The sequence below is a fragment of the Cotesia glomerata genome, linkage group LG9 (genome assembly GCF_020080835.1).
Source record: "Cotesia glomerata isolate CgM1 linkage group LG9, MPM_Cglom_v2.3, whole genome shotgun sequence".
NCBI classification, from domain to species: domain Eukaryota; kingdom Metazoa; phylum Arthropoda; class Insecta; order Hymenoptera; family Braconidae; genus Cotesia; species Cotesia glomerata.
The window spans coordinates 677,894-690,691 of NC_058166.1; the positions used below are offsets into that span (position 1 = coordinate 677,894).

At 33.0% G+C, this 12,798-nt stretch overlaps 1 protein-coding gene across 1 annotated transcript; it reads right to left on the bottom strand.

Annotated features, from left to right (window-relative positions):
- Positions 1 to 770: 770 nt before the first annotated feature.
- Positions 771 to 2,210, bottom strand: LOC123271684. The gene has a single exon (XM_044738069.1). It carries the CDS (start codon positions 2,208 to 2,210, stop codon positions 771 to 773), a length of 1,440 nt encoding a protein of 479 aa, XP_044594004.1.
- Between the last annotated feature and the right edge of the window lie 10,588 nt (positions 2,211 to 12,798).

Below are 12,798 nucleotides of genomic sequence, written 5' to 3' on the forward strand. Positions count from 1 at the left end.
TTTACAACTCTGATTATATAAAGTAAAAATAATATTTACCAATTATGACTTCTGTTATCATCCATAATTTATAAATAATAATGAAAATTATCAGGAACTTGGACCATAAAAATAACTCAGTGTTAAATTTTTTAAATGTTGCAACGTTTCGTTGTATTTCACAACTTCATCAGGAAAACTGTAAAAAAGAAAACACATTGTACTAACAATATGACAAAGATAACAAAAAGATAAATTAAATTATTAAAAATCTTATATTTAAGGTTAACACTGTTGTATCTCAAAATAAACTCCGAAAAATTTTTTCATCGTTTGACAATATATACATAAAGTCAAACAAGTGGTAACCATAATATTAAGAAACTTAGTCAATCTCCATTCCATTTAAGCAAATTAGTCAACAATAATCAGTTATAAAATTACAATAATTACATATAAGACAGACAGCAACAGACTGAGCGTAAACAACTGTAATGGTAAAAACAGTTATACTTCTCAAATCTACTATGCCGACTCCCAATTTTGAACTGATTATGATTTAAAAAAATATTAATTAATACAAAACTATTTGTCATATAAATAAATACAAATTGTCTTAAAGTAATCCCTATAAAAAATTCTTGCTATTTAATATTTTCAAAATCACATTTCAAAGAAAAAAATAAAAAAAAAAAAATATTTTCCAAAGAAAAAAATTTTTGAAAGAAACCTTTATGGAAAACCCCTTTAGAAAAGTGAAATTTAACAAAAAACATTAGATCACAAAACAATTATTGCATCAATCTTTTAGCCACTGATATGATATCACTATATGATGAACTTAATCCCTGGGTATCAGACCTAAAATTGACACAATCAAACACTTTGATGAAAAACATCTCACTGATGTTACGTTTTAGAAAATGAAATTCATAGTCTAAAGTCTGAGCAGCGTCAAACTGAAAGTCATGCCCACTCTCAAAATGATGATCCGCCAATGCCGTCATATTACTCTTGTTAATGTTGACAGGCCTGCAATCGTTGATGTGTTGATTAATCCGCTTCCTAAGTTTCTGTTTCGTTTGTCCTTTATATGATTTGCCACAAGTGCAAGGGATCCGATATACCAAGCAAGATCTATCCCACTTATCAACTGGATCCTTTAGGTGGCTATAGAAATCCTTGATTTTACACAAATTGTACAAAAATAATTTACAATTCGTCTGCCTGAACAAACATCCAATCCTGGGTGACAAACCTTTGATATAGGGAAACTTACAGAACGACCACCCTCTCAAACCAGCATCAATCCTCAAATTACTACTAATTCTATTACTTGTAATTTTCTCACACTTACTGAGAAGCGATGACGGATAGTTATTATTCATGAGCAAGTGTCTCACTTTATCAGTACTTACAGCCACCATAGTCGCATGACTTAGACCTTGTGCTACACCTAACTTCTGGCTCAGAGGATGATTTGATTTGAAGTTCAGAACTCTCCCCGAACTATATGGTTTCTGATACCATGAAGTTCTAAGTTCCCCAGATCGTGTTCTTTCCACCAACACATCCAAATACGGAATTTTACCATCTTGTTCAACTTCAATTGTGAATTGGATATCTTTATTAATTGAATTGAACACATTTACAACCGTATCAACTTTATCCCTTGGTATAATGAGAAAAAGATCATCCACATATGCTGCTACAACCGGAATCTCAAAATCTAACCTCTCCAGGGCTTTTGATATCACATAATCCACTGCAGTAATGGCAATCACGGGGCTTGCTGGACTACCTATCCCACAGCCTTCTTTCTGTATATAATAATTCCTTTGAAACAGGAAATACCCAGAATGAAAACAAAACTTCACGAGATCTAATAGGAGTTCTTGGTCCAGGTTGATGAAATCTTTTATGACATTCCACCGTTCTTTAATGATGTTAGTTATTAGGTCTTGTTTCACATTAGTGAATAATGAAACTACATCTAAAGAAATGAGTAAGTAATCATCATCCACCAACACAGACTTAATTCTCTCAACGAATTGAAAGGAGTCTTTCATATTAAATTCAAAACTCAGAACATATGGAGACAAGATTTTATGCACAAACTTCGATATTTCATAACCCGGTGAACCAATATTGCTAACAACTGGCCTCAACTTACAGTCAACTTTGTGCGTTTTCCTTAACCCATATAATCTAGGAGGTAAAGCATTATACATACGCATATGCTTTCCCGTGATCTCATCAATTATCTCTCTCTCTTGCAGTTGTTTAACCAACGCATTCGCTGCTGTTTGTAGTCTAGATGTAGTCTAGATGTAAAACAAAAAAAAAAAAAATTTTCTAAAGGGGTTTTCCATAAGGGTTTCTTTAAAAAATTTTTTTCTTTGGAAAATATTTTTTTTTTTTTATTTTTTTCTTTGAAATGTGATTTTGAAAATATTAAATAGCAAGAATTTTTTATAGGGATTACTTTAAGACAATTTGTATTTATTTATATGACAAATAGTTTTGTATTAATTAATATTTTTTTAAATCATAATCAGTTCAAAATTGGGAGTCAGCATAGTAGATTTGAGAAGTATAACTGTTTTTACCATTACAGTTATTTACATGCCTTCAGTCTGGTGGTTACAGCTGTCTGTCTTCAGGTATGTAATTATTCGGGTAATCTTTATAACTGATTATTGTTGACGGTAATTTGGTTAAAATGAGAATGGAGATTGATCGCTAAGTTTCTTAATATTATGAGTTGCCACTTCTGTTTGACCCTTTATGTATATATTGTCAAACGATGAAAAAATTTTTCGGAGTTTATTTTGAGATACAACAGTGTTAACCTTAAATGTAAGATTTTTAATAATTTAATTTATCTTTTTGTTATCTTTGTCATATTGTTAGTACAATGTGTTTTCTTTTTTACAGTTTTCCTGATGAAGTTGTGAAATACAACGAAACGTTGCAACATTTAAAAAATTTAACACTGAGTTATTTTTATGGTCCAAGTTCCTGATAATTTTCATTATTATTTATAAATTATGGATGATAACAGAAGTCATAATTGGTAAATATTATTTTTACTTTATATAATCAGAGTTGTAAAAATTAGGTCTACGTGAGATGCAAAATCTAGTCAGCGCTTCATAAAAATAAAATGACAAATATTAAATCAAATTTTTCTTTTTTATTATTTCAATTCAAGTAAAATTCAAGAAAAGTGTTGTAATTTTACAAACTTAGCTAATCTAAAAATATTTGTAAAATTACAAAACCGTTTTGTAAAATTAGTAACCTCACAGAGCTATAGATGTTTTGTAATATGACTATACCCGATTGTAATTTTAAATAAATGTTTTGCCTGTTAGCTCCCAATACATTTCTTGTAAAATTACAATCGAAATTTTTAACAGTGTAGCGTACAATAACTTGAATATCTAATTTAAATAACTAGTCAAATAATCTATTCTTGAATGCTTCGAGACGAGTTGCATTTATTATTTCGATATGCAATTGTTTTGGTTAAATTATAAATTTTCAATTTAAGCATTTGCTAACAAACAAGGTAAAAGACCCCATTAGTGGCACTATAAGGAAAGGGGTTAACAGAATGATTTTGTTATTATAGTTAAAGTACAAATACTGAATTTTTTTTTGTACTTAATGCCTTCATTAATGTTTAAACTTACATAATTAATTTTTAAAATTTTAATTTTTTCAAATTTACCATTATTTATAATTATTTAAAATTCATTACTTAAATGACCCCATTAATGGCAGGGCCAATAATCCCCTGATCCAATTAGTGGCATACTACTGACCTCTTTAGTGGCGGGTCTAACTCGTATGCGTAAAATTTTTCAAAAAATATATTATAAACACAAAAGTATTATTTACAAACACATTTATTAGAAAAAGAATTATAAAATTAACAATAATTAAATTTAAAATTAATTAAGCAAAAATATATTCTTGATCACTTTTAAAAGACTCGTATTGAGATTGTTAATAACTGCACAATCAGACAGAACGTTTATGAACGTAAACAGATTTGCTATATAGAGTGCCTTTGATTTTAACATTGGCGGTAATTGGCGCTAGAGAATTTTCATGCCCCTATTAGTGACAATTTTGTTTTTTTTTTAATAATATTTATTTTAAAAAAGGTAAATAAATAATTTTGTGATTCTATAGACTTTTCAAAATCTGTAATGATGATTGCTAGGATAATTATGTGAGAAAAATATTTGAAAATTCGCTTTAAAAAATGTGACCAATCTTAACCGAAATATTAAGAAATTTAAAATTTGCTTGGAGTTTCAGTTTGGTTGAAAAAAAAAATTTTTAACTTCCCGCTCAGAAAATCGAAGATTTTCAAAAATCGGGAAATTATTGTTTTCACCCCGTTTTGCAAAAATCGAGTTTTCATCAGATCTCGACGTTTGAAGGTCACAGGAAGCTTCCCTGACTATCCCCTCGAGGTTGTCACTATGTCTGTATGTGTGTGTGTGTGTGTGTGTGTGTTTTTTTTTTTTTTTTTTTTTTTCTTCAGAGGGGGGAATCCTTTTTGCGGATTCCAGAGCATAGCTGTTTCTGCCTGGATATGTGAAGACTCGATGCAGCGTCATGCTAAAACCTCGACGCTAACGTCCCTACTCACTAAAACCCTGAAACCCCTTTTTCTTCTTTCCTCTAATCCCTCATGAGGAACTCGCCGTCAAAGAGGCATTACTTCGTGAGGGAAGAAACTAGCTTACTGCTGTTCCTTCTAGTGGCTAAGGATTGTTAACTTACCTTCCTTCTATCTTCTGATATTTGCTCTTTAACTTTTCTCTTTCGGTGGAACGCAAGTCTTTGAGGACTTCTGTTGCAAACGTGTTGGTAGCGTTCCAGGCAGCTTCTGATGACAATATTGCTTCCACTAGTGAATCTGGTTGCATTCTCTGGTTCAGGATCCTCTCCAACTCTTTACGCTATGGATTGAAACGAGGACATATAAAGAAGACGTGCTCCGCATCTTCAGCAACTCCTGGGCAGGATGGGCACTCCGAAGAATCATCGTGCTTAAAGCGGTGTAGATACTCTCGAAAACACCCGTGTGCCATCGGCCTATGCTGTTCTGCCGTTATTCAATTCTAAGTTCTTCAGGGCTCAGTGCAGTTGACCTTTTTCGTTGGTAAAGGGCTTTCAATGCGTTCTTTCCTTCTGCGTAACTATAGAACTCTTAAAAAGGGTAGAGGGTTCCGGCAATGACGCGCCACCACTGCTTCCTTCTGATGACAATAGTAGCTCCTCCTGCTGCTGCATTGGGCCTCCGATGTTAGGCATCAAGCCCGTGCGAGACTAGCTCCCCTCACTACTGACGCTTTGGCACTGACGTGTTCCCACCTGCTGCTTGAAGTTGAGTCGGGCATCTAGCATGCACTCCCAAGAGTAATTCGGATTAAATGGTTGTGATGTTACTTTCTTTGGTTACTCCTCGACTCTCGCCAACGTTGATAATTTCTACCGTTTTTCTTACTGGTGATGAGCACTGCCTCGGTTTTATGCTTGGCTAGTTGCAAGTTCACCATGTCCATCCACAAAATTGACTCCGGATCTGAATGTAATATCAAATGCCATTTCTAGGTCACAAAGTACAGTCACACTTAAAAGTGCTATAGCTTAGCGCCAGTATGTATACCTTAATGGAGATCGTTGTTCCTGTAAGGACGCCGAATGCACAGTCTGATTCAAGCCCTTTTTGCTTGCAGTAGCTCTCCAGATTCGATGAAATTCTTATACCTTCCGGAAGTTGTGGTACTTCATTTTCTTCGCTGATTTCTTTAAGAACGTGGGTTAGATCCCACTTGCATTTCCTTGGAGAAGAATTTTTTCTAATTCCTCATCTATCCTTGGCCAGGTTAAAACTTCCTCGGATATTTTCGTAGCGATCGTTATTTCCTGTGTGGTTGTGAATATCCTTTTTCCTGCCATTCCTTCGCAACCAGGAGCCATCCAAACTACTCCCGTTCCGCGCACTTCCAATTCTAATGATTTATTCGCTTGACACTTGCCCTTTACTATGTCAGCTTCCTGGGTTGTAAACAACCATGCATTTATTCCCATTAATTTTGTCCAAATTGTTTCCTTAATCTTCACGACTCTTAAATCACAACTTCGTAGATCAATATCTCGTGACTTCTTCCACAGTGCCACTTCACATTCTTCCGTCCCATCGGTTGTCTTTGCGGTTGCCGTCTGCATAGCCAAAAATCGTCCTTTATCACCTGGCATGATCTTATTTCTTCCTGTGTCAGCGGAATATATCCCTGATCGTTGATCGCCGTAAAGGGGTAGTAGGCTTGACAATCGGAAGCCAAATCCTGGTGCTGAGATGATCTGTGTCGGGAAAGGATAATGCCTAATTAGTCTGTAACTTGTTCTCTGTATTAATGGAATTACGTATTCTGTAAATTATTTGCTGATGAAAAATTATCACTTCGATGTCTATGATTCCCAGCAATAACCTTATGCCGTCGTTGCTTGTTCCCGTCAGTAGATCTGAGTTACTATTTTCTTCTAAAATCTCTTCTAATCGCTTGTTTTATAACAGTTTGCGAAGATACGTCACGAATTGCTTGACCTTCGTATGCCGCTAGAGCGACAAAAATGCTGTAGCGGTGATTTTGTCCATTAGTATAATTTCAGCATCTATTTCCTCCCAGGTGGTTCCGTTTCCTATTTTAGACCTCCTTGATTGGGGTTAATAATCCATTCGCCCTTTTCTCTTCTTCTTATCTTTTCTCCATTTTCCTTGATTTTAAAGATTTCTTGATGGTATTGTAGGGTTTCAGCGGTGGTAAATGCTTCCTCGTATACTGCAGCGGTGGATGCTATCGCGCATTCGGGTCTTCATTCGTCTGATCTGTTCTCTCCATTCCCTGTATTGACTGCTCGATTCTTCTTTCGCTACCTGTTTATCTTCTCTTCCAAAATTCCGATTTTCCTTTCCTCGTCCTCGATGTTCATAAAGGTTATAATTGTTTTTGTTGCGGGCGAATGGCCGATACTCTCCTATATCCTCTGAGTACAATCCCCTCCTGTTGTCCAAAGCGATGACCCTAGACAAGGATCCCCGAGTTGGCTCCATCAAGGCACTGGAATAATAATAAACATAAACAACTCACACCCTTTCCCCTGTTTTTTTTGTGTGTGTTACGATTATGCATATTTGTGTGTATATGTGTATGTATTTGTGGCTTAATGCTAAAGTAAATATCTTTCTTTTAGAATCGCGACTCTTCTTCCCTGGTTTCCTCCAGATTTCCTTTTTGTCGCCTCGTTTTTTCTTCCTCGTTGTTTCTCAGAGGCTCCTTTGCTAGATGCAACAATAAGTGAGTTATGGAAGATAATATTGCTCCTAGCAGATATAGACTCCAACCGTAGGCTCTGTGTAGCGTATATCCATGAACTGCCGTATCGATTATTATCTTTAAGAATTTTAATACCATGATTCGATTACTCCAGCACTAGCTGTGCCAAATACCAAGAATCCTCCCAAAATTTCTCCCCACTGTTTTTCGCGAAATTTTCGATGTCTGCCTCGTCAATGAACTTTGCCATGGATATTCCCCGAATTTCCTGAAATTGTCCTTCCGGTGGCTCCTCTTACTATGGTGTTTATTGTTACCGGTGTTTCTACTGGTAGCATTATTCTGTTTCTTAATTTTTCAAGATCTTTTTCCGTGTATATTCCACTCGTTGCCAGATGTTTCAGATCTTCATAACTCCAAGTTGGTGTCGTTAATGGAGCTCAAGGTTTGTGGTCTGACAGTATCTTCGAAGTCGGGTTTCATTGTAATCCATGCTCCGTCTATTTCATATCCTACTGCCAACAGCTGATTACAATCCACCATCGTTCCCTCTTTGATCAGCATCCTAGACTTTGGAGTTAGAAACCAACTCTCATTTCTATATTTTACCGGTAGTTCTTGGTAACAGTCCTGTGTCTTCCTTAATGTCACTTCCAAAGCTACGCATTTTATTAAATATATTATTTCTCCGGCGAGACTAGCGTAATATCCTGGGCCCTTCATTATAGCGTAGGCAAACTCTTCTGGTTTAAGTCCCGAAAAACATGAGTGCATTGAAATTACTTGCCTCTCTACTTCACATTTGTGTAGCAATATGTCTCTGTATAGAGCTTCCATTTGACGTTTGATATGTTTTTCTACGTATATAAATTTTGAATTTATGTATGTGAAGATATCTAAATCGTGCGTTGCGATTGGTCGCGTTCTCGCTCCGTGTTCCTCCTCCCTTGTAGTAGCTGCTTCTATTTCTTTATTTCTTTCTTTCTGGAGACACTTGTTTGACCTCTCTCTCTTTTTTTCACTTTATTTTCTTGTTTCACTGAATTTCTTATTTCTTCGGGGACACTTGTTTTAATTACTTTTCTTATTCCAGTTACCTTATTTCTTAATTGCACTTTACTTCAATTCTTCCTATTTCAATTAATTTCCTATTTCAATAACTTTCCTTATTATCTCACTTTCCTATGTAAATTATTCTTCTTTTTCTTGATTCCTTTTCTCTATTTCACTTATTTTCCTTATTTCAATTCACTTTTCCTATTTTCAATTTTTCTGGATTACTATTTCATTTATTTTTCTTGTTTCAATTCACTTTTCTATTTTCAAATTATTCTTCTTTTTTTTTCTGGATTACTTTTTCTATTTCACTTATTTTTCTTTGTTTCAATTCACTTTTCCTATTTTCAATTATTCTTCTTTTCTGGATTACTTTTTCTATTTCACTTATTTTCTTGTTTCAATTCACTTTTCCTATTTCAATTATTCTTCTTCATTTCAATTCACTGTTTCAATTTCAATTATCTTCTTTATTTCAATTCACTTTTTCATTTTCAATTATCTTCTTTTTTTCAATTCACTTTTCAATTTCAATTATCTTCTTTATTTCAATTCACTTTTTTCAATTTCAATTATCTTCTTTTTTCCAATTCACTTTTCCTATTTTCAATTATCTTCTTTATTTCAATTCACTTTTTCATTTTCAATTATCTTCTTTTTACGATTCACTTTTAATTTTCTTCAATAATTCTTACTTTTATACCCGGGTATTTCCTAGAGTTCTCAGTTTTTCCGATTTCTGGGTACTCACCACTAAATTTTCCACACAATTCACTTCACTCAATTCACTTAGCTGGGCGACAACCACGTTGGGCGCCAATTTTTCTGTTACGTGTGAGCCTACACCTGGTTATTTACCTGTCACGTAAACAGACCTCCGGACTAGCTCAGCGTCTCACTGAAAAATATTTAGATGTTGATAAGAGGGTGGGTCGCGCAGTGAATGAAGAATACTCATGAATTACGGTACTAATTGTTTATTGGGCGTCCCCAAGCATGGGAGTTACCCAGAAATGGCCCTGAGAGTCTCTTTTACAAACTAATTCTATTTATGAAAGCAAATCTAATCCAGTACAATAATCCATTTGATGCAATACTTTTGATTCTATAACTGAGAGAGAGATGGGACAGCAACGAGAATGAGAGTCTTAGGAGACAATTAATCACGATGCAAGACAACTCGGACTCGACATAGATTCGGACAGACTAAACGACTGGACTGATTACAAGAGGCCGCTCCTCCTGAAGGTCCCAGGTTTATGTAACCTCGGTCGCGGATGCCGCCAAACACCTGTATCACTGCGCGGAACTTGTATTATTCCGCGGTTGAACTCAGATTATTCCGCCCTGAGGAACTAGGTGGTTATTGTCAAGTTCCCTAGTCAGCAGAAAAATGGTATCAAGGCGCCGAAAGCGGTTCCTGTGCTAGAGTACCTGTTCGCTCGGTTCCCCATGAGAAAGCGTCTCCTCAGCAACACGTGCAAGCAGCGATTCTCGGTAACCAGAGTCAGGCTAGAAATACAACGGAAATTCGGTGTCTAATTCAGGTGGGCAAGTTGGCCCATCGATTTATAGAAAATATATATAGAATATCATAATATTGACGGGAGGGTAGGCCCACCCGTCACAAGTATAGAAGATATGTATGAATAAAGAAGTAAAGTGTAGAGTTATTACATTGCCTATTAGATAAATATATGTTTTTATTATTGGACGTTTGATATCTGTTACAAGTTCAAAATTTCTAAAACTATGTTTTTATCAACACCAGAATAACAATAATTAACATAGCATTGAAACTATTTTATTCGTAGAAATTTAATTGAAATTAGGACAACTCTGAAAAAAATTCCGACATAAGATTCTGAGCTCATAGGTATAGTCGTAACTTTGTATTACATCTTATAGAATCTGCTAGACGTACACAAAAATAGAATAATAACTAAAAAAATGAATCATTTCTGTCTAATTGATGAGTCTAAAAAACTTAATTAATATTTTATAGATATTTTAAAAAAGTAATTTGTATTATTAAAGTAACTAAATATTTTTATTTATTACCTACGACGAATAAGATTTTATCACGACACGATAACTAATTACATAGGTTAACAAAAAGTATCTATAGAAATAGAAAAATACCAGAACTCTAATATAAATCATCTCCTTATTTTAGAAACAATTTTATAAATAAATTATTTCTTCTATCTAAAAATAATAACTACAAAAAGAATATCAATAAATTGAATGACAGCCAAATAATAAACACTTAAATATTCTCTTTTTTCTATATTCCAAACTATTAAATGACTAGGAACAAACACGTGCAATTATCACGATCTAAAATTGTTAGACTTAAATTTCTCTTTTAACGAAATATTCAAATAAATTGTAACTTCGAAATATTAAATAAATTATCGACATAAGAATTGTACCCGGAAACATTAAATAAGAAGGGTTAACCACATGTTATTGTCTAAAGGGTTAATTACACTAATGGCTCGTCATCGTTTAAATTATTCGAAATAGGAAAATATTCCAATGCTAAAATTTATTATAAATGAAATAAATTCACGAATTATCGCAAGAGATGGAATGAAAATTATTAATTAACTCTTAAATGTTTCAACAGAAAAACTATAGAACTCAGATTTTAGACGAAACAATTAAATATTAAATAAACTAAAAAATAATTAATAATTATATAAATGCTATAAAATTTAAGTATTTGTTTTTAAGTAAAATATAAGGAAAAATGTACATGCCAGCGTATGTGTGGGTGCGCACACACATAGGCTAGCATCTTGGGCGGGGCCCAGTCGCTTTCCTACAGAAAATGTGATAGGAAAGGGAACGGATCCCGGAAAACTGCTTTCTGATTGGACACAGTTTTCCCCAAAAAGGGACAAGGTCCAACCGGAAATTCGAGTATAAAAGGGCTTGTCTGTCCAGTTACGGTAGTCAGAAACACTCAGTTTCAGAGTGCAGTTGAAAGTTTGAGTGACAGTTCTCAGTTCAGTATAAATTTGTTCTGTAAAGTTTAGAGTCAGTAAACTAGTAAGCTGTAATTCAGGTAACATAAATTATTGTATAATTATTCTTGTTAAGATTTCTAACCATAGTAGTCTTTGTAATTTTTCACATTGGACATTCAATATAATTATAATTAAACGTACACATATATAGGCTGAAAAGCTTGGGCCGAAAATAAATTAATTTATTTAGTCCATCATATGGACATAACATTCCAAAATTAATTAAATTCATTTCTACAATAAAAATTTAAATTCTAAAATTAAGTAAAATCATTTCTATAATAATTTTTTTCTCTTATAAAAATAATTAAAATTTTGATTTCTAAAAATAATTAAAATCATTTCTATAATAAAATTGTTAATTTATAATTAAAATTTTTAAATCATTTCTACAATAAAAAAATTTTAATTTCTAAAAAAAAAAATTTAAGATCATTTTTAAAATCGTAGAGTCAAAAATAATTATATTCCCGATGACTAAAACTTCACAATCATTGACAAATTATATCTATATGTGATATAAAATGCTATTAATTTTTCGATTTTCTAACAATCAGTTCTATTACTATTAAATTTTTGAGCTAGTGAGTGATTTAATTCATACTAAATTCATACTAAAAATTTTGTCTAAAACGCGGTCCTATCGCATATATTTAAAATTCTATAAAACGTGGTCATCCCGTTTGTATATTTTCAAAATTTAATAAGTGTTCAGTGAGAACCAAAAGGTACTGTACTATTTGTAAACCGTTTATTGTTCTTATTTCAATTCGACCAACTTAATTTTGCCTTTGTATACTTTCAATTTCATTAATTTGTGTTGAATATATTTTAAAATTAAAAATTCTAATCGTATCATTTATCGTAACCTTTCCAGACAAAATTAAATTAAGATCCCGGTCTATAGGTCGAAAGACTTGGGCCGAAATAAAATTAATTAATTAAGTCCAAAACTGGACATAACAGTATCATTAATTTACAAAGTTTTATCACGGTCTGGTGTTGTCCACGGCTTTGAAAAATTTCTACTCCAAAATCTCGTATTTTTTATTTAATTAACTATCAATTTTTCTAATAATTAATTACATATTTTCTTATATTTAGTTTTCAATAGTCATTTTAATTTAAATTATTTTTCAATTAATAAATAATGCCACGTTTTTCTTACGTCGCATTTATTTCAAAAATTTAATATTTTCCTATCAAGTATACAATAATGGTACTCCAAATTGTACTATTTAAGAAATTTTTTTCTTTGCATCAATTAAAAAGAAAATTCTTCTGTATGGTTTTTCGCTCACGGTTTAAAAATCAAAATGTTATTATAGATTGTCCCAATAAATAATTTGAATCTATAAACATAC